Here is a 27,491-nt window from a genome sequence, read left to right as displayed (position 1 = left end):
TTAATTTTGGTTCCATTAACAGGCTTCACATACAACCAGGCTTTCTTTGGGTATTGAGAAAGATCTTTTGACAATATTCTGCTATGGTAGTCACTGAAGGCTTCAAGCATTGCTCTCTTGACACTCTGTGCTGCCATTGCTGGTCAGTGATAGCTTTTGGGAGCTCTTCCCACAGCTAGTACATGCCGGTTGTGCCAACAGACAGCTAGTGGCAGGCATGTTGCCTGAGGTGTTGTCTTGTTGGAGGTGACTCATGTCATCCAAAGAGTGGAGAATCCATACAGGCTTTAGTTTGTTGAAAAACACTGTTCTTATCTTGCCATTTGAGCTTAAATCAGAAGTGTGGCTATACCATTGCGTCACCCAAAGTGGGCCATTATAAGGTGGTTGCCGTGCTGGCTGTACAATATCATCTCAAATCATTACTTAGTCACAGTCAAACAATGGAAAATCCAATATGGAATATTGACAGTATGACAAAAAGGATAGAAGGTACACTTGTGTTCTGTACATTTCTTTTGACCCTCTGTACCATCTTAAATATGTCAGATGAGCTAGGGGACGAGTATAAACAGCACAAACTCCACTGGCAATGCCACTCTCCTCATATAGAATCTCTGCAAGTGATGCTTTTAAATCATCATTGTGTTCCATGTGGATTCCAGGGAAAAGCCATGGGAGCATCTCCATTCTTTCACCCCCATGCCACATGACTGCAGTTTTCATCATTCCAGCTGGCCGTTGCTTTGATGATGACAAGCTGTGAAATGATGATGAGTGATTCTGCAAAAGTTGCATAATGAATTAAAAAGTGAAGACTCAAATTGGTGGCCCTGATTTGCTGTAGTTGTGTCAGGGCAGCCAAATATGGCAATCCAGTTTGTCTTGAAAGTGTGGGCTGTAGATTCCACTTCAATAATTGAAGCAGACTCCCACCAAACATCCAGAGGGTTATGCGATCAATCATTGACAGTGTGTACCTGTAGCCTTCTGATTCTAGTATGGATCCCAGTAGATTGAAGTGTACATGCGAAAAGTGCCCACACAGAATTTCGAACTTGCCAAGGTGAGTGTGTATGTGCAGGTCCACTTTGCTGTATTACAGTCCAGGCATACCCTTTCTCTTGCCGACAGTCACACTTAACACCCTTACTTACTTACTGCTGTGGTCACACAAACTGTATTTGGTCTTGGGCCGCACCAATCAGCATCCTCTACCATCCTCAGTCCATCTATTCTTCTTCAGATAGCTCCAACCTACTCATCCATCCTACTCAATCCATCAGAGTCGTCATCTTCCCCATGCTCTTTTGCCTCTAATATCTGCCTGATGATCTGACCTTCTTGACACATTATGTGTCCATAGCACTTCAATCTTCTTTCCTTGATCACTGCCACACTGTCCATCGACTTGTACAGCTCCTGCAATTCACAGTTATTTCCACAGTTCTTTCTTTTTCCTCCATTCATCTTCATCCGTCACTGGCCCAAAAATCTGTCTGAGGATGGCATTCTCAAATGTCAGGAGTTTTCTTTCCAGCTTTTGGGTGATGGTCCAGGTCTCTGCTCCATATAAGACCACAGGTTGTATTATTGTCTTGTTGACTGGTCTTTGAGGCTCTCGATAGAAGCTGGGAGTTTAACAGCTTTCTCAGAGCAAACCTTGATCTGTTTCCTGCTTGTATTCATGCAGTAATTTTCTGGTCTATCTTGCTCCTTTCATTGAGTATAGCCAGAAGATATTTAAAGTCTTTTACCTTTCAAAGATTTTGTCTTCCACCTTCAGGGAGCCGGCGTCATTTTCTCTGCTAACTACAAGGTATTTTGTTACATCCATATTCCACTTCAGGCCTGCTTTCATTGCCTCTTTCATTTAAACTTAACACCCAGCCAAACAAAGTAATGATCCAAGTCATCGGCCATATGCCTGGGTGGCTCAGATTATATACTGTGCTGAAAATCATGTGTCCCATCAATGAAGGTATAATATGACAACAACATTGTTGCAACCTGTCACAGAGGACAGCTGCATCCATTCCCTGGACCAGTTTGAGTTCAGACTTGAGGTAATGTACCAATTGTCTGACAATGTTCCTGTTCTTGTGCAACTTTGCTGAGTTCAGGAGTGAGGGAGATGGTGCTGACTCAAGACAGGTAATCTGCTACACTGTTATCTGCCCCATGGAAGTGTCATACATCTGTAGAATATGTGCAACCGAACCAAGGTGGTGAAAATGTCTCGGGCTGATCATTGATGAACTGTATAAAGATTTATGTGATGGCCTTCAATATCCTCATAAAAATAGTATACAGACTGTAAACTATGAGTAATTCATGGTTAAAAGATGGACATTTTGTCTGTGAGGCTGTAAGCTTTCTGGAGAAAAATTGTAGAGGTTGTGCATTGCCTGCAGCTGCCTGCTGGAGGATGGCACTTATGGCTGTGTCGCTTGCATCCATTATAATTGTAAGCTGTACATCTGGTACCAGGTTTTCCAGAGCAACTGCATCTGTCAGGCACTCCTTTGCATGAGCAAATGCTGTCTGCATTGCCAGTGTCCATTCCAGGTGAGGGCCCATGAGGACATGTGCTGCTTGAACTTGTGCAGCATGTAGGAGATATTTATAAAAATTAATTATTCTCAAGAATTGTTGAAGGTCATGCATGATATGTGCGAGGAGACAGCAGCTGTCAAACCAGTTGAGTGCAGTCCACGTTTAATGTATGTCTGAAAAACATGACCATGTTTGTATGTAACTGTGACTTGTCTTCATCACAGAGGCCAATAAGATTGTGTTGGAGATGAACTTCATGGGTCTGGTGGTCATAGCAAAAAATTAGAATGTTGTCTAAATAAGCTTAGCAGCAGTCTAATTTAAATAATCCTCCATCGATGAACCACTGCTAGGTGTACACTGCATTTTTGAGGGCATACTGCATCCCCAGATACTCAAAGAAGTTGAATGACATAATGCTGGCCATTTTACCAATACCATCTAAATGCATATGAATCTGGTAGTTTGCCTCTTAACAATCAAATATGGAAAGAACAGTTGCCCCCGCAAGCTTATGGGTAAAGCACTGTATTTTTGGTACATGGTAACTCTCATAAATTGTGCATCAGTTAAGCGTTCTGTAGTCTCCACATAATCAAATAGAACCACCATTCTTAGCTAGTAATTTCATGAAAGATGCTCACATACGGTCTGATGGCTATATGATGCCCACTTGCAACATGTCATTTACAGCCATCTCATCTGCCAAGCAGCAGGATTGTAATAGGATGGCATGCTTTGTGCTAGACAGGGGCACCATTGTTCTTTTTATGTGGTGCATCATACCATTTTTAATCATGCAGTGATAAAGTAGAACTTGAGGCACATCACTGATGGTGTCAGGGAGTTTTAGGGAAGACGCGAGAGGTAACCTGAAGTGTGCTTTACTATGAGAGAGTTGTTCATGTAGCAGCTCATGCAGCATGGCTATCTTTGTATGTGGTGAAAGGGTGTTGATGTCCATCGGGGGCATAGCTACATCATTTGTGGCTACCACAGCACGTGTTTGTTGTCATTGGAGTAATCAGGCTGCACTGTATCCTTTGCATACTGTGAAAGGGTATTGTTGCCTCTCGGGGACATGGCTGTGATATTCACAGCCACTGCTATGTGTGTTAGGTGTCATATGTTTTGCATTTGTGTAGTAGTGGGGTTAAGCTGTCAGCTTTTATGCTGGCAGCCCCAAGCATGTGTGAATATTGTCTCACGGCCAGTGGCAGATTTGAGGCAAAGAGACCAGGATGAACAGTTGGGTCATGTGGTTGAATAGAGTGGCCGAATGGAGCCCAAGGGAGAGACAGAACTATCTGCTACATTGGTGACATAGAACATCCAAGGACAACATAACATGGTCATGAGTTATGCAGTACGTTCTGCTTTCCCATGCACATGGATGCTGATCTCATTTGCCGCACCAAGTTGTAAACCCAGAGCCTCATACCAAGGTTTAGGTATGTCTCATGATACTGTACATGCTTCCAAGCCTGTGTTGATCAGGGACTATGTACTAGTGAATGCATTTCAGATGTACACACACCCTCCAGTGTGTGTTATCGTTCTGGATAAGAGTTGACTTGTCAGTTCTGGCCAGCTTGGTGCACCTATATCAGTCTGTGCTTGAAGTTTGGGTGCAAGCAGGTTGGCAGAATCAGCTGGCCTGGTGGGGCCATGCAGTGCGCACTCCGGGTGCCAGCGCTCGGGCCAGGGGTTGCTCAGATGGGAAGAGGGATAGCCTCACTTGTGCTGATTCACTACCTATATTGCGTGACTGTAAAGTGTCTGTCTGCTGGAGCCAATTTCCTGTCCAGCAAATCTTTTTGTGTGCGATCATTATCATCTGTGTTTGCTAAGGGGGCTTCAAAATCCATAGTGTCCAGAGGGCAAGGTCTGGCATCAGGATGGATCCACTAATGACCATAAGGCAGTGCCACAGTTGAGAGGGTGTGCCGTCCAGTAAATGTTCCTCGTAAATCATTTTCTGCACCCATTGCTCCGGTGAGTGTGAAATACATTGCAAGAGTGGTGCCTTTGATGTGTTGAATTTATCACTGGTAGAAAGGGTGAGTATAAAGTTAATGATCAACTCTGTGTGCTCAGCGAGATGGCATATTAGCATCACAAATTTAAAGCTATCATCGGCAATTCCTAACGTCGCAAATATTCACTCTGTCATTGCAAACCATAATGTCACTTTGTCAGGCCTGAACAGAGGGATTTTAGGTTATGTTACTAACCATCATTGTGCAGTGTAGTCCACTGGTTACTTGCCTGTGAGGCCTGGATAATAAGGCACTACCATGGCTTTTGCCTGTAGACATGACATAGTTGTTCAATGAAACATGGCATTACCTTTGCCCTAGGTTGTGCTGCAGAATGGTCACATCAAAAGTTTGTTATCACAGAGCATAAGAGGTGCAGTAGGGGTGTACATTACTGTAGATTTAGGATTGGCAGCTGGAATATTATTTGTCCTTTGCAAACACTAAACTTGTAGTTTCGCAGCACATGTTGTCGGTGTTACACAATTGTTATTAGTACGGAGTGGTCTTAACAGAAGTCTGTGTATGTGATGGAGTAGGTGCAGAAGATGTGGAAGGTGTAAAATCATTCTGTACACTTATAGGTTGTGATGGATCACTAAAAGTCTTTGTATTATGTTCAGAGCTCCAGTTACCTGTTGAAAGTATCCATTGTTGCATCACAGTCACTGTATTCTGCACAGTAATGTCAGCACCCACGTCCTATTCTAATTTGCAATTTGCACACTGTTTGTTGTTCTGAGTACTGTGGATACTGAGCAGGATTAATATGTGATACAATCGGAATCATCGAACCTTGTAAAACAGTTGGTGGGCACCAAGTTATATCTGCTGGTTGCATTGCACGCACTAAAAATCAAAGTGGGTATTCCCTCCATGGATTAGACGTGCATGGACAAAGAATCTCAACACATGTGATTTGTTTTACACAGCATTATACACAAACATCTTGTTACTGCAGTCTCTTGGCCTGAACTAACTATTTTGGGTACAAACGCTTCACTCTCTGCTGTCATCACTGATTAGTAACAATCTTCGGGGCACTGTCTTCAAAGCCTTATGCTTTTTTTGGCACCTATTATCAGGATCTATACAACCCGGGAAATCTGGGAAAAGCCTGGGAATTTTTTCATCCGGGGAAAGCCAAGAAAAACCTGGGAATTTTTCATTGTTTTTTCAGTTAAATTTTTGTAATTTTGACTGGTAAGAATTGATTCTGTAACAAAGAATGTTACTGTATCCTGCTACTGGAGAATAATACTGCAGCAATAAAATATAAAGGAAAGGAAAAAAATAAAACTTTAGTTGCAAAGGAAATTCACCATTTACAACAACAAAACACTGTGCATGCACAAATGTCTGCAAGCAGCATAAATATGTCAAAGGCTGTAGGGCGAAGACTATGTAATACTTCATAACAATAATCTGCTTTCTATAAGTGTGATGTCACAATTGTTTACATAGGTTCGTTTGACCAGTTGCCAGCGGGCTCAAGCGCAAAGTGGAGTTGACTTGCGTATGAACAGTATGAGGCCTAGGAGAAAGTCAGGCTGCGGCACGTACGTCATGAAGGTAGGCCTGCGCTCACTCGCTTGCTCAACTCAGCAGACAAAATGGGTTTCTACACCTGTTAATTCGAGACAAGGTGTGTACGTACATACGAGAATTGCATCTTCTACTGGAATCCGTTATTATGGAGTCTTACTGTTATTAGTCCTACAATGATCAGAAGTCTACAGATCTACTTATAATTTGTTACAGCTTTACTAGGTTACAGTAAAATTAGAATCATGCCAAAATGATTATCAGTTGCTTAAGGCACCACTTCTTGTATTCCAGTAGAAGATGCAATTCTCATTAGTACGTATATGCCTAGCTGGGAGTTAACAGGTTTAGAAATGCATTTTGTCTGCTGAGATGGGCGAGCGAGTTGTGAGGTAATGGGCGAGTTGTGGCGCTCTGAAAATATTCAAAGTTCGGAGTTTGTGTGGCCACGCTGGGGCCTCTCGGTGGTTCACGGCTCATCAGCAGCTGCGTGGTGCCAAACGTTAGCCGGGCTCCAGGCCGACCACGAGGTTGGGAATTTCTTGGTGATGCTGTGTTGATGAAAGAGACTTGTATACCAAGAGTTCCAAAGAGGGTGGACTTTGTAAAACCATCATGGGAGACATTTCACAGTTCATATAGAATTTAATAGTAGCCAGATGAATCATGATACCTCAAAAAAAAAAAAACTGCCTTACCATTATTTGCATGATGATTCTGATGGTGTAATCAGATTTTCAATATCTCTATTAATTTAAAGTTTAGAATCTGATAGTAATTTATACTAGGAACACCCAGCAACGAATTTCCAAAATCTAAACAGTTCATCCAATTTCATCGATCAAAGTGTCTTTAGAATGCTATTTAGTGTAAACCTAAATTGGTATGAATTACAGGCATGTAACTGAATAGTACATGAGTTATTGGAGGTCAAAGTGGCTGATTACTATCGATCGCATCAGTCCATAATTACTCTACAGTTACACGAGAAAATGGCAGCAGCATGCTTATAAATATATTTATTCATCTATGTCTTTGTTTGTATCTGACATATACTATTCATGAAGAAATTGGTCAAATATTTACTGTGTTTTAGAAAGCACAGAGACATTAGGCTACTGGCCTACCTTTTGTTGCTAGTTCTTTGATATATGTTTATGTATTTAATAATGTGTGTTAGAGTATGTTTATGGTCCAGCCTTAGGAATATTTATTTAATTTCAAGCTATTTAAATGTAAATAAAGTATTTTGAATGTGTTTCAAAATGTTTGTGAGTGTGCGTTGGCTTGGAGACATGGTAGGAGCACTATCGCCAATCACAGTGCTCGTTACTAAGGGAAGCTAATACCAAAGCGAATGGAGGGGCAGTTCTGAACAGTGTGGCATGATGGACGGTTGCACAGGACATGAGGGAGTGCTGGATGTGGAGAAGCGATGGGGACACACAGTCGCGGGAGAGACTTGGAGAGTGTGGAGCGGTTTACATGTGATCACAGGAGATAGAAATATTTTGGAGTGCTGACTTGTGTTCTTGTGTGATCTCCATGGCTTCTGCAGTGAAGACATAGTATATGTTTAGAAGTGAATATTTTGTGAGCTATGTTGTTGTTCATAACTAATTACAAGAAGTAGGAATCTATTGGTTCCCTGTTATTAAACTTATATTTTGTTTAATTGCTGGACCATCGACACCAGTAAGTGTTTTGCAGAAATATCCCACATTCTCAAAAGTACATCTACTATCATACTTACCATTTCAAGTCGTTAAAAATAGTTCCTGCACATTTTATTTAATTGCAATCTTTTAGTTATAAGTTTCTAAGTTACATTCGCATTGTCAAGTGATAGGAATCTTCGACCATTCGAATCATGTGTATATTCATATTGTATACTGTAGACTCAGCAGTACTTGACTTGTAATGTGGCAACTATGTATCCCAGCCCCTAGACAATGAAACCAGCGAAAACTTTTAATATTTCAACTCTGAGTCTGTGGGTGCATATTTGAGGGGCACCACACCTCATCATTTCATTATATTTTTGAAAGCTTGCAGAGATCAGGCTTACCTTCGTGATGTACGTGCCGCAGCCTGTCTTCCTCGTGGGCCTTGGAGCTGTTCCTTCTCCCCCTTCCTGTTACTTGAAATGTGGCTGTTGGCTGTATGGGGAGCAGCAGCAAGCGGCCACATTCTAATGAGAAAAATTTTTCTCGCGCACCCTAGCTGCCAGATTTGCGCATGTGCAGAGTTGTCTGAGTTGTGGGGAGGGGGTTAGTCTCCACCTGATCCCTGTTTGTGTTAAGTGATTTCACTGTTTCCTCTTCCTTTATAGCTCCCACGTTAAATGAAAACAAAACTGATTCCTGCGGCTGGGAGCTATCAACTGAATTATAATACATTCACATAATTATGGAGGGCAAAAATATATTATTAGTTTCAGTTTTCTGATTTTAATTTATTTCCAAGTTATTAGCAGTCAAGCATTAATCAGCTTGCAGAACAATGAAGCTATTTTTGTCAGTTTGCTAAAGAAATTTGGGTTTATTAATCTTTCCCCTGAGGCAATCGATTTATTTGAAATGAAGTGTTTTGTCCCACGGTATCAACTAGTTCCAACTGTTCGCTAAATTTCAAGTGCATGTTTTCATCTTCTGCCATGTATGGCATTATGCCATAATAAAGAACCAATATAGTACTGGTACTCCAAGAAATTACATCCCAAAAACCGCACTGAAAAGCTTAATGTCACTTCATCGTGAATTTGGAAAAAACCAATGTGCACTTCAAGCCAAATTATGCATTTTAGTATGTTTTACAAAATTCCAATGCTTGTGGAGTATCCTCTGATGTCCTGTTTCTTTTAAGGCGTAATGTAAGCTCTCTTAATGCTTTATACATACAAACCTGCAGACTTCCTACACCACTGCAGGTGCGCACATGCAATAATACTTGTTTTCTGGTGCTCTCTGGCGACTGCCAAGTCAAATCTATTTCTAACAGTCTCAAGATAGTATTGCGAATGGTGATTCAAAAAGCATTATTTTCAAAGTAAATTCCTTTTTACGCAAGATGAATTATGTTACGTGTGAGAAAGTGGGATGAATTTCTTAAATAACAGAGCATTTAAAACTGAACACTTTGAGGACCAGCTACTTATAAGTATTTCAAGCTCAGAAGACCAGACATTTATGTCATTATTTTAAATTTACTGGCACATTTGTGTGATGTATCTTCAAGTATAACACACGCAAAAAAAGTTCAATATTAACTGTGAAAGCTTAGCTACCTTTATAGCTTATTAATCTTTGAAACCAATATTACATGTGAAAGCTTAGCTTTTCTTGTATCTATACCATGTATATTAATGTAAACCATTAAATTTTCCTCTTTGTGTATTCACGCTACGTAACAGTGATCTTCCTATTGGCTGACTATAAGACGGGTCCTATGCTATGAATATCTGCTGTCATCGGCTGGCGAGATCACGTGGCATGAGATATGACTGGCTTACAAAAGGACATCACAATCTCTATTTCAATGCTCTGGAAACTAACGTGCTGTGTTTGGTGTAATTTGAATTTATACTTTCATAATACAAAAATATGCAGTGTATATGTTGCTGCACATCAAAAGTCTTTCCAAAACTTCTTTCTCTCTTTTTTTTTCCTCAAAATCCTTTTCAAAACTTCTCTCCCTTGTTATTCCTTTTTTTCCGGGAAGTTCTATGCCAGTGTATAAAATGTTAACCACTCAAAGGATTGATAAGTTTTACAGTTCCAAAGGAAAAATCTATGGGAAACCTACTCTCACTTAGCACAGAAAAAGTGAATTTTCACCTGGGAGGAAGTATAGTTCTTAAACAGGAAATCCGGGAAAAATCTGGGAATTTTTTTCCTTGTCTGCGTAAACACCCTGATTATGTTCGGTTTGGGTTGTTTGGGGGAGGATACCAGACAGTGAGGTCATCGGTCTCTTCAGATTAGGGAAGGATGGGGAAGGAAGTTGGCCATGCCCTTTCAAAGGAACCATGCCGGCATTTGCCTGGAGCGATTTAGGGAAATCATGGAAAACCTAAATCAGGATGGCTGGACATGGGATCAAACCATCATCCTCCCGAATGCCAGTCCAGTGTGCTAGCCACTGTACCACCTTGCTCGGTCGCACCTATTATGTCTATTTTCTTAGAGGTTTCTGTAAAATGACTGTATACATTGGAGGGTCCCTTCCATCTTGAACTGTTCTACTGGGTTCATATATCCTGTGCATCGTCAGCTATATTGTTTTAAACTTGAGCCATAATTCCTCTACGTCCTCTTCATTGAGATATGACAGCACTGCTCCTTTACCTTGTTTATTCAACATATAAATCTTTCTACTTGTTTTAGTTGCCCTTTTTTACCATGACAATCACTGTTTCTACAACTTGTTCATGGTCACTGATACAAGTTTTGATGTGGGTGTCCTTAGCAGTCATATCTGTTTGTTGCTGTTACATCTGTTTAGCAGCCAGATCTGTTTATTGGCGTTAGATTTAAAATATTCCCATAATCAGTGGTGTTCTGAACCATCTGTTCTAGGTAGTTTTCAGAGAACACATTTCGAAATGTTTCACAGGATGACTTGTCAAGCACACGAATAAAAATTTGTAATTATTCCAATTGATTGTTAGATGGTTAAAGTCTCATACAGTGAAGAAAATTTAAAAGCCAAGATTGTATTCAATATATTTATTTGTAATGACCAGTTTCAACAGTTAAATCTGTCATCTTCTGACCATTAAAAACATATTGTTATTTGTTCTGTTCCATTATGACTGCATCACATGTGCCACACAGTCATAATACAACAAGTTTTTTTGAAGATCAGAAGATAACAGTCTTAACTGTTGGAATTGGTCATCATGAATAAATAGTACTGAACATGATCTTAGCTTTTCTTCAAAGCAATTACAGATCACTCCTTCTTATCTTTAATTATGAAGAATTTGAATCTCCTCTCATAATCACAGTATGGTTGGGGTACTTATGTGCTAGTGAACTAAAGTTTTCTCTTAAGTTTTCATGTATATTGGGAGGTGAGTATAGTGGTCAGTACAAGGTTCCAGTTATAATTTTATGCCCACCTCTGATACCAAGCATTGTCCCAATAATTTGACATACAGTGTCAATTTCTGTCTTGGTACATTTGTGTTTCTTGTGTACTGAGACACCACACTAATTTACCATTCGCCTATCCTGTTGATATACAGTTAAATTTCCCCCAAAAATTTCATTGCTGTCAAGTTCAAGTTTTTACCAGCTTTCTATACCTAGTATCATGTGACCTTCATTGCTTTTTGGGACGCTTCAAACTCAGGTGCTGACTTCTGAATGCTTCAACAGATAACAATTAGAATTTTAATACTGGGTGTATGAAAAATAATCATCCGATTTGCCATGTCTATATTTCTGAAACTAATAAACATATACAATGAATTTTGTTTTTTGATAAACGGGCAACGCAAAAAGCTTTTTTTTCATACCTTTTCATAAGTGTTCAATAGCCCCCCTCCCTGAGATGCATGGGATATGTCAATGCTGTATTCAAACGGTTCGCACACTGCAGCAAGCATGTTCTGAGTACCAGCATCTACAGCTGTTTTTATGCAATGTCTCAGCTCATTCATTGTTGCTGGTACTGGACGCACATGAACAGTTTCTTATAAACCCCCCACAAGAAATAATCACATACAGTCAGATCCGGTGACCTTGGAGGCCAGTAATGTAAGGCTGAATCATTTGGTCTCGGGTGACCAATCCATTGTTCAGTATTCCTTTGATTTAAAAATTCCTGCTTCCAAATGCCATTGTGGCAGTGCTCAATCCTGTGGGTAAAAGAAGTCATTCAAATCAGTCTCAAATTGTGGGAAAGAAAGTTCTCTAGCATATCGACATATGTGCTTCCTTTACCAGTGTTATTGGCAAAGAAAAATGAACCATAGACCTTTCCCCCTGAAACTACATAAAACACATTAAATTTTGGAGAGTTCCTCTCATGTTGTACAGCTTTGTGTGGTTGTTCTGTACCCCATTTTCTCACATTATGATTGTTTACCTTTCCATTTAAATGGAATGTTGACTCAATACTAAACTCCAAGTGTAGAAGAAAACTGTCATCCTCCATCTTGCTAAGAACTAAATTACAGAACTACAAATGTTGTTGTTTGTCACCTTCACGTAGAGGTTGCAGTAGCTGAATTTTATATGATTTCATGTATAAATGTGGAGGCAACACATGCCAGACGGACATTGGGGGCATGTTGTGCTGTGAAGCTCCATGATGAACAGATTTCTGCGGACTCCTTGTGAAACTATGACAGATGAGTTTGACGTCTGTGTGAGACACTCAGGGATGGCCTGGTGATTTGCCTTTACACAAACAACCTGTTCCTCAGAATTGTTCATGCAATCGTCTAATGCTCTGTGCTGTAGAGGATCCACACCATGCCTAGTATAAAAGTCATGCTTAACAGGTGTTACTAACTTGCACTCCACAAAATGTAGAACACAAAATGCTTTCTATTGTCCCAACACAATTTTTACTAGAACTCAAGGGGGCGCACACTGCTGCTACCTAGCAGGAACTGTGCAAAACTTGAGAGTTTGCTCTTTCCAACAGTATGTTGTTCATGCATATATCTCAAATAACATAATAATTACGGCTTTTTTTAAAATCAGGTGATTCTTTTTAATGTATCCTGTATTATTATTTCTTTGGATCTTACACTGATACTTCCAGGTCTCCTACAGCTATTGTTATCTGGACTGGATGGAGGGTTGACTAATGTAAAAAGATCTTGTGTGCACCCTACACACAATCAGCTACCTGTGTAACAGCCTTTGATGTATAGTGCACACCTCCCATTTAGGAGGTCTTCCGTATCTCAGCCCTGTACCACAAGCCTAGGAAGTCACAGTCCAGCTTGGCACAGAACCTTCTCAGTCTCTGGTTTGCACCTTCCACTTCACTCAAAATCAGAGTGCCATGATGTGTTCTGGGTACTGCAGATTGTGAGCTTCATTGAAACTCTGTGAGCAAGACTGATATTGTCAACCTTCTGTCATTCAGTGGAATGATCTGAGTACGGTATGGAGTCCAGACAACAGGCATGGTTAACCCCAACATGTGCCACAGTCTGCAGTTTGTTAAACCCTGTTCCTTCATTGGTTGTTCGGGTAGCCTCTTCAACATATTGAGTGAGGCATCGAGGCATACACACTCGGTGCACATGATGTACCTTCCCATTTCTTGCTGCCTCTTCGCTAAGGGGTACCATTATTTTCTATGTGTTCAAACTGTTGATGGCTAGTGGATCTTTATGCTTTTCTGCTTGCCTCCCTTGACATAGGACTAATCACACATTGACATACCATTCACAGTCAAGTGGACGAGTAGTGATAGATTCTGTATTCCTGCAGAAGAATCAGTATCTGTAGGAGATTATAGTACTTGAGGTATTGTTGCTATCTCTGGTAAATGACTCTTGGGTGCCCTTCCAACACACCCATTTGCAACAACTCCTATTTGCTTGAGCAGCAGTGTCCATTATTATGTATGTTACTGTTAGCAAATGTTACATTAATAGTAAATGAATCTGCATGTCCAACAGTTTCATAACAATGACCTAAATTCATACTATTTTCTTGAATATGGAGTAACATTTTTAGCATTCCCAAAATGTTCAAAACTAATTCATTAATTCCTGCACTACATTAATTTTGATTGTATTTTCTCTTGTTACATTATAGTGACAGGTATTTCTTTCTCTTTCTGTACAGAGTACTACACCTTGCAATAACCCTTGTGATTCAGTATTTTCTGATGAGAGATTTGGAGAAACTCACAGGTCCCCTACGAATAGCTGTCATATACCTGGGTTCAGGCATGGCTGGAAACCTGGCAAGTGCCATTTTTGTACCCTACCGAGCAGAGGTAAGTTCAGTATATTGTAAAAATTAGTAATTACATTTGTTTGTGTGGCCATCTTCCACAGCAACTGTTAACATCTATTATTATAGGTTATCTGTCTTCAGATGACAGCAATGTAATTAAAAAGAATTACACCATATGCATTTCACTTTTATTTATAAAGCATCTTCTGTGGGATTCTGTAAATTGGATACATACGTTTGTACATTTATTCTTTGATTCTTTTAGGTTAAAAATAGCGTTTTCTTTATGAAGTTAGTCTGTAAGCTACTTTACACAGCTTACTCTGTGCCTCTTGCTAGCAGTGGCTGATGTCGACAGGCTTCATTTCACATCTGCAGGTTTTGGCATTTTGCATGATTTCCTGCACTGCAGTATTTATAATTGACTTTCGTAATTGTTTTTGATTCATCACTGCTGGAGTGTTTAGGCCTATTTGTTTGTTTTTGTTCATGTTGTGAGCGTTGCCAACCTATGAAATGATTTTGTGTGTGTGTGTATGTGTGTGAGGGGGAGAGAGAGAGAGAGAGAGAGAGAGAGAGAGAGAGAGAGAGAGAGAGAGAGATTTAGTGAAAATGTCTTGTATGTAGATAGAGACATGAGAGTTGTTGGGTAAGATTAGATTTACTTTCATTCCAATTGATCCGTAGTGAGGAGGTCCTCCAGGTTGTAGAACATGTCAGAAAAAAAACAATAGGTGACAAGTATTTACAACCCAAACAAATAAGCTAATGTCCCATTCCACAGGTCCCAAGTGGCATGGTCGTCATTTTTTAATGTACGCTATATGAAAGAATCATTTTACAAATACTAATGCACTGAATTTAAAATAAAAAAGTTTATTTATTTATTAGGTAATAAACGTGTAATACAACTAATAAATACTTATTTACAATGAACACATTACTGCACTGAACTGGTGCAGAAGTTAATTGTACTTAGACACACACACACACACACACACACACACACACACATTTATTTTACAATGAACACAGTACTGCACTGAAATTGTGCAGAAGGTGAGAGGTGTTTTTTGTTGTTGTTTATCCTTTTGATTTCCATATCTGTGTCTCTGATTGTAATTCTATGTTGGTGTTGTTGTAAGTGTTCTGTAAAAGTTGCATGATTTGTCCTATACTTCCATGCTCTTACATGTTCTTTGTATCTGGTGTCAAATGTCCTATCTTCCACCACATGTATTGCATTTCAGTTGGTATATTCCTGATTTCTGATACAGACCAGTTTTTCCTATTGTTTTTGCAAAGTATTTCTGAATTGAGTTGTTGGTTTGGTGTGCTATTTTTATGCCTTGTTTTTTGATAATATTGGATATTCTGTATGTGTATTTGTGGTTGTATGTCATTGTGTACCATCTTTTACTTTCTGTTTCTTTCACACATTGTGCTGTTTCTATTCTTGTTTTTGTGTATTTCCTTGTGTGTGATTTTGTCCTTGTGTTGGTGACAGTTGGGTGTTGGTTCTTTTCTTTTTCTTTATTTTATTGTTCAGGTTTGTTACTAAGTTCTCTTTGTATACATTGTTTCTGGCTATTTGTATAGCAAACATACCAAACATATTTATGACCCATGTAGAACAGATTATATTTAACTAAATAGTGCCAAAAGGTACAACATCCTATACTGGATTAGATATATGGATGATATCTTGTGCCTGATAGATGAACCAAACAATAAAATTGACCAGTTACACACAGACATAAATTCTGTTTATGATAAGATACATTTTACAATAGAGAAAGAGCAAAATAGACAGTTAAATTTCTTGGACATCACCATAAAGATTCAAAACAAACAACACACATTTGCCATATACTGAAAACTGACAACAACAGACATAATTATACACGAGACATCACAACACCCCAAATTTTCAAAAGCAGGCATCACTTAGATACATGCTGCACAGTTTAAACGCAATACCATTAGATACAGACAATTACAAAAAAGAAATGAATACTATAATACAAATAGCCACAAACAATGAATACAAAGAGAACTTAGTAACAAAGCTGAACAATAAAAACAAGAAATAGAAAAGAACAAACACCCAACTGTCACCAACACAAGCATAAACTCACACACAAGGAAATACACAAATACAAGAATAGAAACAGCACAATGTGTGAAAGAAACAGATGGTAAAAGATGGTACACAATGACATACAACCACAAATACATACACAAAACATCCAATACTTCCAAAAAACAAGACATTTACCACTGCCTCCCAAATCTATCCCACAATCACTGTCCAGGCCATCCCTCTCATTATTGCCCCCACCCCCCCCTCCCTCCATCCCATCCCCATTCTTGGGGGGGGGCAAACCACCCAACACCTCTCACATCTCTATCTACATATAAGACACTTTCACTAACTCCCGCTCTCTCTCTCTCTCTCTCTCTCTCTCTCTCTCTCTCTCTCACACACACACACACACACACACACACACACACACACACAAAACCGTTTCATAGGTTGGCAACACTCACAGCATGAACGTAAACAAACAAATAGGCATAAACATTGCAGCAGTGATGAATCAAAAACAGCCAAGAAAGTCAATTATAAATGCTGCAGCACAGGAAATAACGCAAAATGCCAAAAACTGTACATCTGAAATGAAGCCTGTTGACATCAGCCACTGCTTGCAAGAGGGCAAGGTGCAGACTATGTAAAGAAACATCGTAAGTAGCTTACAGACTAACTTCATAAAGAAAGCACTGTTATTAACTTAAAAGAATCAAAAAATAAATGTATGTATCCAATTTACAGAATGTCACAGAAGATGCTTTATAAATAAAAGCGAAACGCTTCTGGTGTAATTCCGTTTAATTACATTGCAGTCACCTCAAGACAGATAACCTATAATAACAGATAGTAATTTAGTGCTTGTTAGTGTTAACAGTTTACCAATGCAGCAGTCAAAAGTAAAGGTGGCACTTACATTCCCAGAAGTATGTGAATTCAAAGATAAAACAGAATCACACTATACATTTTATTTCCAGAACAATAACCCTACCCAGTAATATAAGTAATGTAAAGTTACTCACTGTATATATCTTTGAATATGACGCATCGCATGGAAGAGTGAATGCAGTGTTATTGGAAGGAGCATAACATGGACTAATTTCTCAAAAGCTAATGACACAGAAGTGTTTGCACATGCATATGAAACATTTTATAGTACAGTGTTCAATAGAAAAATTATGTTTCTTTCACTTTTTATGTTAAACTGTTGATAAAACATCAAATGCTGTTTTTAAACAAAATTTTTATATAAATCCCACAAAAGTATGACAGCACTGGAAGAATATGTCAAAACCATCAAAGCACACCCAACACCATTCTGTTGTGAAGTAAGAAAGATTCTGTGATGACAACCTTTGAAGATTAATAATGCACACTGTATGTATCTTCCTAACAACACTGAATAAATACTGATACTGATATTTCCACAGTCTTCCACACACACACCTGTAACTTTGCACAGTAGGAACTGAGGATTCATCAACAGCTGCTACTTCTTTCAGAAGTCAGTCTAACAACACAAGTGATTAGAAAGCTTTGCTTGCAGTCATGTATTCTGCCTCCATTAAAGAAAGAGCTTTAATTTACATTTACTCTTAATTGGCCCTCCATGAAAGTTGAGTAGAATGCCACTTGTTGATCATTTGTGCCTCTGTCTCCACCATGATCATCATCACTAGAAGCTTAAATATTGCAGTAGTCATCCTTCTCAATCTTACTGCCATCTGCAGGGCCTAAAATTGATTTAAGATACCTGTGTGCTATATTTGTTTGAGCAATGGAAAATGTGTCTGTAAGGGTGAATCTTAAACTCTTGATGTGACGTCCGCAGCTCATGGTCGTGCGGTAGCATTCTCGCTTCCCGCGCCTGGTTTCCCGGGTTTGACTCCTGGCGGGGTCAAGGATTTTCTCTGCCTAGTGATGACTGGGTGTTGTGTGATGTCCTTAGGTTAGTTAGGTTTAAGTAGTTCGAAGCTCTAGGGGACTGATGACCATAGATGTTAAGTCCCATAGTGCTCAGAGCCATTTGAATCTTGATGTGACATTAACTAAGTATGACAAATCTGGTCTTGCACCTTGTGTTAAATACATCAAACTTCCAACTGCTGTCTTCCTCAGTAGTTCAGTATTATTAAAAGAATATTATGCACCTTGAAACTTCCTGGCAGATTAAAACTGTGTGCCCGACCGAGACTCGAACTCGGGACCTTTGCCTTTCGCGGGCAAGTGCTCTACCAACTGAGCTACCGAAGCACGATTCACGCCCGGTACTCACAGCTTTACTTCTGCCAGTACCTCGTCTCCTACCTTCCAAACTTTACAGAAGCTCTCCTGCGAACCTTGCAGAACTAGCACTCCTGAAAGAAAGGATACTGTGGAGACATGGCTTAGCCACAGCCTGGGGGATGTTTCCAGAATGAGATTTTCACTCTGTAGTGGAGTGTGCGCTGATATGAAACCTCCTGGCAGATTAAAACTGTGTGCCCGACCGAGACTCGAACTCGGGACCTTTGCCTTTCGTGGGCAAGTGCTCTACCAACTGAGCTACCGAAGCAAGACTCACGCCCATTACTCACAGCTTTACTTCTGCCAGTACCTCGTCTCCTACCTTCCAAACTTTACAGATGCTATCAGCGCACACTCCACTGCAGAGTGAAAATCTCATTCTGAAAACATCCCCCAGGTTGTGGCTAAGCCATATCTCCGCAGTATCCTTTCTTTCAGGAGTGCTAGTTCTGCAAGGTTCGCAGGAGAGCTTCTGTAAAGTTTGGAAGATAGGAGACGAGGTACTGGCAGAAGTAAAGCTGTGAGTACTGGGCGTGAGTCGTGCTTCGGTAGCTCAGTTGGTAGAGCACTTGCCCGCGAAAGGCAAAGGTCCCGAGTTCGAGTCTCAGTCGGGCACACAGTTTTAATCTGCCAGGAGGTTTCATATCAGCGCACACTCCACTGCAGAGTGAAAATCTCATTCTGGAAACATCCCCCAGGCTGTGGCTAAGCCATGTCTCCACAGTATCCTTTCTTTCAGGAGTGCTAGTTCTGCAAGGTTCGCAGGAGAACTTCTGTAAAGTTTGGAAGGTAGGAGACGAGGTACTGGCAGAAGTAAAGCTGTGAATACCGGGCGTGAGCCGTGCTTCGGTAGCTCAGTTGGTAGAGCACTTGCCCGCGAAAAGCAAAGGTCCCGAGTTCGAGTCTCGGTCGGGCACACAGTTTTAATCTGCCAGGAAGTTTCATATCAGCGCACACTCCGCTGCAGAGTGAAAATCTCATTCTGGATTATGCACCTTGTTTCCCATCCTGGCTCAATGAATAAAGATAATGGTTTTGCACTCTAACATTCTCTTCACATATTTGTACTGATTAATTTTAATACAGTTGTCGAATTTGTTGATTTACAAGTCCATAAAATAATCCATCTTTTCTACAGTGATCTGAAAATGTTTACTCTGCTACTCAATTAATTAGTTATTGCATCAATAGAGCCCATAGCCAGTCCATTGTCAACATTAAACATCAGTACCAAGTTTTCACCATAAAACATATAGGGATCTGAACAGCTCTGTCATAAATTACTTTCAGCATGTTGAGGCTTGCTTTAAACCATACAAACTCTTCAGTAATTTATATACATGTTGTGTACCATCATCACAGCCTCTGTTTGATCCATTTAGATTTCATCTTCAAAGTACCATTGATGTCTAATTGTGCCTGTGTATGTGCGGATGGATATGGGTTTGTGTGCGAGTGTATACCTGATCTTTTTTCCCCTTAAGGTAAGTCTTTCCGCTCCCAAGATTGGAATGACTCCTTACCCTCTCCCTTAAAACCCACATCCTTTCGTCTTTTCCTCTCCTTCCCTCTTTCCTGAAGAAGCAACCGTTGGTTGCAAAAGCTTGAATTTTGTGTGTATGTTTGTGTTTGTTTGTGTGTCTATCGTCCTGCCAGCACTTTTGTTTGGTAAGTCACATCATCTTTGTTTTTAGATATATTTTTCCCACGTGGAATGTTTCCCTAATGATATGAATCTAATACAGGGAAACATTCCATGTGGGAAAAATATATCTAAAAACAAAGATGATGTGGCTTACCAAACAGAAGCGCTGGCAGTTCGATAGACACACAAACAAACAAACATACACACAAAATTCAAGCTTTCGCAACCAACGGTTGCTTCTTCAGGAAAGAGGGAAGGAGAGGGAAAGACGAAAGGATGTGGGTTTTAAGGGAGAGGGTAAGGAGTCATTCCAATCCCGGGAGCGGAAAGACTTACCTTGGGGGAAAAAAGGATATATTATTTCTTATCTCTTATTGTAAGTAGTAGTCCATAATATGCACTAGGCTTATATTCTCAACCGTGGTCTGTGATCTGGGAGCTGAATTTGGGATCTGTTGCAGCACTGCTGCTGTGCTTATGAGCTGGACTGAGGCATGCCCATTGCCTTGTTGCACGTGCTCTCCAGACTGAGTTCAGGCTGCTTGATGTCAGTGTGCCGTGCGGAATACAGTGGCACTTGGGCTCACAGTCAGCAAAATTTGGGAAGCTCTACAAATTGAATTTATATTTGTATATAAGCCACAAGGTCCACACTACCTTTTATAAGTGTTATCTGACAGATATCAGTGGCATGTGTGTTGTGTGGAGAAGAAGGCCGTTGATGGGAAGTTTAATGGCATTGATACAGAAATGTCAAGTGGCGAAAGCAGTGCCAAAAGATGTGTGACTGCTGACTGTGGCTCTGCAAGAACATGGTCTGTCAATTTTAGTGCAGATGGGAGTAAACTAATATTTACAGTGATAGGAGTAAATTTGCACTTACAGAGACACCAGGTGTAAAAATACATTTTTCAGATACTTGGAATCCACTTGGTATTTTCACATTATTTTATGTTGACAATGATGACCAATGAGACCAACAAAACATGTGCTGATCCATTTGTAAGTTCCCATGCAGACACCCAGAAACAATGATTGCGTGTGCACAAATGGGTACCAACAAACAATGAAGAATTTTATTCTTTGTTCACAATGTTAATCCTACAAGGTATTGTTCAGAAACCTGAATGTATTACTCAAGGAAAGAAATTCTTTAAACACAGATCTTACAAAAAGTAGTGTACCGTATATGCATGAAGTCCTTCAATAAAATACTTCATTAGACTCTCAAAATAAATCACAATTAATTTGATTGTTTTCAAAATCACACTGCTGCTGAAAAAACTTTTAATTGTTGGCAACTGATAATCACAACAATCACTTGACAGGAGCAAAGTGTGGCAGAACTGGTCAGATTATGTTGCCCCACAAGAAAGTGCTGCAAAACACAGGAATAATTACACAGGTGAGAACAGACAGCTGTGCGCACAAATACCTGCACAGCAGTGCAACAGCAGCAGGTAATAGTATGACTATGGCCACTACTTGGCAGAACATCCTGTCAGGAGGTTAATGTGTTTTGAGCTATATACTACTCTCGGTTCACTCAGTGCATATAGTGCTGGTAACTGGAGCTGATGTTATGAATTTCATTTTCATTGTTGTGCCCAGTTCTAGTAGTAGTAAGTTTCAGCTTGAATGAATGAAAGACAGATTATTTAAAACTGAGATGACTAAACTAGCAGTTGTCATATACATAACAAAAAAAATTATTTTCAGTAATTAAAAGGAGCTTCTTTCTGTTTTGTTTTCAGGTGGGTCCTGCTGGTGCACAATTTGGACTTCTTGCGTGCCTCATTGTAGAGGTGCTTAATGTGTGGCAGATGTTACGCCATCCAGATCACGCTCTTTTGAAGCTGCTTTGTATCACATTGGTACTTTTTGTTTTTGGCCTGCTTCCTTGGGTCGACAACTATGCACACTTGTTTGGGTTCATATTTGGCTTTCTCTTGTCATATGCATTGCTACCGTTTGTTTCATTTGGGGAGTATGATCGTCATAAGAAAGTAGCCCTCATCTGGGTCTGCCTGCTTTCAGCAGCCTTCTTGTTTGCGGCTCTTATCGTGCTGTTTTATATTGTCCCTGTTTATGACTGTGAAGTATGTACTTATTTCAACTGCCTCCCAATCACTCGGGACTTCTGCTCCAGCCAGAACATCAACTTCAAACGTGAGGAACCTGTGGTATGACAAATGTGGCAACGGTTGGGAGGAACCGTTATTTTCATCAGGCTCCTGTCAGCTGGGTTACAAATGCTTTCTTGTGGGAAGTACACTGATTTCCAAACAAATGTGGACAGTTGGAAACGAGACTACAAGAACAGTCGGATGAGCTCCTGTACTGATGCTTCTATGCCATCTGAGACTGACTGCCACATGAATACTGTTTTACTTGGACTAAATTCCTACAAAATGATAACTGCAGTTTTCCTTCCAACTATGTTTCACAAGAATTACAGCCTGTTTTTTCAAAAGTGTATGTTATGAGTGCTGATCTTTGCCTTTGAGTGATTGTTTTATACTACCATCGTTGCCGGATTTATAATGTGCCAGATGTTTAACTCTGAAGCTTTAATGCTTTCTGAAAATACTGTTCATTACATATAATAGAAGTGTTTAGTGTGGAACTCAAAATACATGAAGACAATATACTAATAAAAAAACTGTAACGACAGACTTCTGCATCTGTGGCTTAAAAAACTGATAAGATGCAATTGTTCTCTGTTATGAAGTCTGTCAGTGTTAATAGGAACATGTCAGAGAAATAAAACTTCACATTGTGTTTCTAATACCAGTGGGGGTAAGAGTGGTACAAACTGTTTTTAGGAAAGAGAATGTGCCAACTTTCAAACTGAAATGATGTAAGAGATAACCTGTGAGATTTGTTAAGTGAAGAAAACTTTTGTAAACTGTACTAATTGTTTCAGCTGCTTTATATTTATGATTATCCTTCTATCAACACTATTTTATTTAAACCTAGGGATGAGACAGAGATAAATGTACAGAACATAATACTGGTGAAACATGTGTCAAAACTTTGCATTCCACTGTGAGAATTCTTGTTTTATTACCCATATTTATCCAGTATATAGCCATTTTACTCATTAAGTGCACATTGAACATATTCATTTTGATAGAATGCCTCATCCCTGGGAAGACGAGTTATTTTTTATATTTTTGGGGCATTAATCAAAAAGATTTTTTGGTGATTTTTCATTTACAAATTAATGCCACATCATAAATTAAATTATATTTGTTATTTTTGTGAGTTAATGATAATATTTGCTCTGAGATCTCTACAAGCAGGATATAATTAAAATCTCTTTTGTTTGAGTCTCAAAAGTCATCACTCTCACCAGTATCCACCCCATAGTGAACGATTTCACACGTTAAGGCTCTAGGATGTGACAGAAGGCAGGACTGTGGAATGACTCCTTTTATATGTAACGAAAAAATCGCAAAAATGATTGCAACATTGTTTTACAATGTCTTCAGTCTTTTATAAAAAAATCTACAAAAGTGATATAAAAAATAAAGCTACACACAAGTGTCTGTATAGAAACTGAAAATATATAGAAAGACTCATCATGTACAGTTTGTGATATTTTTTCCATCATATATAAATAAATATAAATATATATATATATTATAAACAAATCATCCAAAATGCTTTTTTGAGCATGTGATAAACAATTTTTTAATCACTCCATCACACTGCAAGACTTCATGTTGAAATGAAATGGTATGATATGAAAGTGATGTAAGTTGGTCATTGGCATGTTGAGGAATCTGTGTATGAGTCAGCTCAGCATTATACAGCATGGGGTATGTGTCTTCCGTTAGTATGTAAAAAATCTTTTTGAGTGTCTTTTTTTATAATAATGGAAGATGAATGTGTGCTTTTACTCACAAATTCCATTAATTACTCATCACATATTCTATTTACCTATCATTCTCAGTTTTGTTTGATGAGACTGAAGTGTGCACTTGCCTTCTGTACTAATGGCAACAAAAGTAAGAGTAATAATAATAACAGTAATTATAATTATGATAATTACAACAATAGTAATAATGTTTATTTAGTTTAAAACTTGTTGAAGAAAACTCTGTGCTGTTTTTTGGGACTCTCTCGCAAGCTTCCAAATAAGAACATGCTTGATGCTCTCATTAAAAATTTATTTGTCAGCCTTAAAGTTTAAAGTTACTTTTCCCTAGGGAAACAAGTTTTGAAACATTAATTCAAATATGTAATGTCATTACATCTTAAAATCATTTACTTCTTTTAATTAATGTTTTCTTTTGTTATATGTTTGAAAATTGTATACATACATAAAACTCTGCAATGGAACTGGAAAAACCTTCATACTAAAACGTGTTTTCATATTGAGCTGTACGTTTTGATCTGCATTATTTGAGCCTGCAGGGTGAAGCTTAGTTGGTATTTCTACATCTACATTTTCATTGTGTAATGTTCAGTTTCACATTACCAACAATCCTATTTTTAATCAATACCCATAGAACATGATTTATGTGATTATCACATGTCTCGAATCAGTCTTAGGACTAGAGACCACAACAGTTATTAAACTGTTTGCATTTATTATTATTATTATTATTTTTAATGAGACATTGTTTTATCATATGTCCTCAAGATCTCAGTTTCAGGAACTTAAGTTTCCATGCACAATCTGTTTAAATTTATTTATAGAGGCTTAATATTTTAAGGCCAAATGACCTTCCACTAGTCTGTGTCCATGTACTAAATGCATATTTGCGGATGGTCTGTTGTATAGTAAAAATTTATGCTTGATCTGAATTTTAAGTGATCATCAGTACCATACATTAACCTCTGAATACAGATTTCGTCATACTACAGGGCAATTATACATTATTGTGTCAGTGTTGCTCAAACAATGAAGTACTTTAAGGTTTAATGGAGCATTTTCTTCCCATCAGAATTTAGTATTTTCTTTCATTGAAATGGCTGCATCTCTTGAAAGTAATTGAGATGGTGAATGCCTGCTTGTCTTCTCTCATTCTTATTCTTAATATTTGATGAATGATAACAGTGTTAGGAAGAATCCAAAGATACTTACATAAGTAATGAAGGTTTTCCCAAAGCCACAATTCTGTACAAAGGTAATGATGTATACTAAAGGATGACATTCAGCTGTTGATTATTTATCTGTGGATCTTATATATTTTCTGTATTTGTGTCAGAAATATTATTATTATTGTTATATTAATTAATTTTCTGAAGCTTTTTTTGAAACTGATAGCAAACATCATACAAATTTCTTGGCCTTAAGCCTTGTGTTGTGGAAATTTCACACATGCCCCTTGCTGTAGATCAATGAAATTAACAGTACTCCTCAAGAAATCTCAGGGGATGTCTGCATAGTAAAATTCATTTACAAAATTATTCATGATGTTATACAACTTACGGATGGCATTCGGATTTTATTTGTATGCAGCCATGCAAAGTTACCCTGCAGCAGTTCAGTCTGATGTTATTTTGCCATTTAAGACAGTAAGTTTTGTTTCTACTTCAAAGTTAATTTTTCATTCAGGTCAGATTTTAATTTGGATTTGACATTGCTTAATATATAACACTCCTGAGATTTCCCATATGTATTGAAACAGTAAGAACATTTAAATAGTATTCTAATCTTAAAATATGTAATGTGTTTGTGCAACATACTTATCAGATGATATTTCTGTACAATAACATTTACATGTGACCAAATATATTTTGAAACTGAAGTAACCTTGAAATATGTTTCCATAATTATTAACATGAACACCTGGAAATGGCTGTACTTCCTGAAACTATGAAGTGCAGGTTTTCAATTTCCAAAAACAAATGCTTTTAGCTTTTTCTTTTTAATAATGTGGTTCATCATGTGAAAAAAATAACTTAATTTTAATTTGTCTCATATTCCACATATGTTTGGGAATATGTCACATTAATTTATTGGGATTGAGTAGAATCAGAGCTGGTCACTGAAAGTATGTTTAGAAATATGAGCATGTTTCAGGTCATCATTAAGACTGATGAGAATATTTGGCAATTCTGCAGTTAAACAACAAAATGTAATATGCTTTATGTTCTCCATTATTGTTCATAATATGAAATGAACATGAGAAGAACTTTTATTATACTGGAAGTTTATGTGTAATTGTGATTTTTTCCCTCCCCAACCTAGATTTTTATATGAGAAGATAAACAGATGGGGTAATTTTTGTGTAAGAATAAAGTAAATCATTAATATAGCATACTGGATTGTGTATTTCTGTCCAGATTTTACATTATTAGTCAGGTGCTATGCAGACATACATCATGTCACCTCACACTATTAATTAGCATAATTTTTTAGCTCTGTGTGCAGGAGTCTTAAACTGGCGAGACAGTTACATTTATACTATGTTTTCTCATTTCTTCCTCTCACTTGGGTCACTCTGATATTCCCATTGTAGTCACATTTAGGATCCTAACACAATACGTGCTCTGCAACCCCAATTTCTGTGCACACTCTTCATATTTACATGGTCCAGTCACATTAACGCAACTATCACCTCTTTCAACATCAACATGCAATAATAACTCAGACAGCAGCACTAACAGAGGAAGGTATGTAAATTGTGTTGGGGGAATGCAGAAAACAGTCCAGTCTTTATCATAATATGGAAACAGAGCAATTTATCAGACACTCAGAGGGCAGGATCATTTGCTTTCCATTTATTTTCAGGCCAAGACTGGAAGCATTTCCAAAGTGGCTAAGTGTCACATACTGTCATGATTAAAGTATACCGCATATGGCAAAATGCTGCTATCCAAATCCTGCACCAAGGCAACTGTGGTGCATCATTGACTGTAGATGACAGGCATGAATGATGGCTGTGGAGATGTGTATGGTCAAATAGACATGCAAAACAGTTGAGCAACCAATCACCCAGATGAATGAAGGGGCTCCCAACAGTGTCTCCTCAATGACTGTTCAGTGAACATTGCTGTGTATGAGCCTCTGCAGCAGGTAGCACCCACGCTGACTGCTGTCTATCAGTGACAAAGGTTTGAATTTGCACACCAGTATCACAACAGGATGTCCACTGACTGGTGATAGGTGGCCTTTTCAGATAATCATGTTTTATGCTCGATCGCACCAAGGACCATTGATGTGCAACTATCGTTGGAAGGGTCCATGCTGGAGGAGGTAGTGTTATGACCTGGGGTATGTTTTCATGACATTCGCTGGGTGATCTCGTCATTCTGAAAGGCACAATGCATTGACATAAGTATACGTCTATCCTTGGTACCATTTTCACCTCTGCATACAGTTTATTTTTTCCTCAGCACAGTGGCATCTACCCGCAGGACAGTGCAAGGTGTTACACAGCTCA

At 38.8% G+C, this 27,491-nt stretch overlaps 1 protein-coding gene across 1 annotated transcript in view; it reads left to right on the top strand.

Moving 5' to 3' along the window:
* LOC126330513 (inactive rhomboid protein 1-like) overlaps positions 1–26,336 on the top strand; it is a 786,904-nt gene extending 760,568 nt beyond the window's left edge. Inside the window, exons 16-17 of the mRNA XM_049996362.1 lie at positions 13,958–14,111; positions 21,846–26,336. Coding sequence (XP_049852319.1) covers positions 13,958–14,111; positions 21,846–22,280 — 589 coding nt within the window. The 3' untranslated portion in view covers positions 22,281–26,336. The remainder of the gene's footprint in view (positions 1–13,957; positions 14,112–21,845) is intronic.
* The last annotated feature ends 1,155 nt before the right edge of the window (positions 26,337–27,491 follow it).

This window comes from Schistocerca gregaria, chromosome 2 (assembly GCF_023897955.1).
Source record: "Schistocerca gregaria isolate iqSchGreg1 chromosome 2, iqSchGreg1.2, whole genome shotgun sequence".
NCBI lineage: Eukaryota > Metazoa > Arthropoda > Insecta > Orthoptera > Acrididae > Schistocerca > Schistocerca gregaria.
Note: the sequence above shows the minus strand (reverse complement) of the source record. Positions and strands in the feature narration are given on the sequence as shown.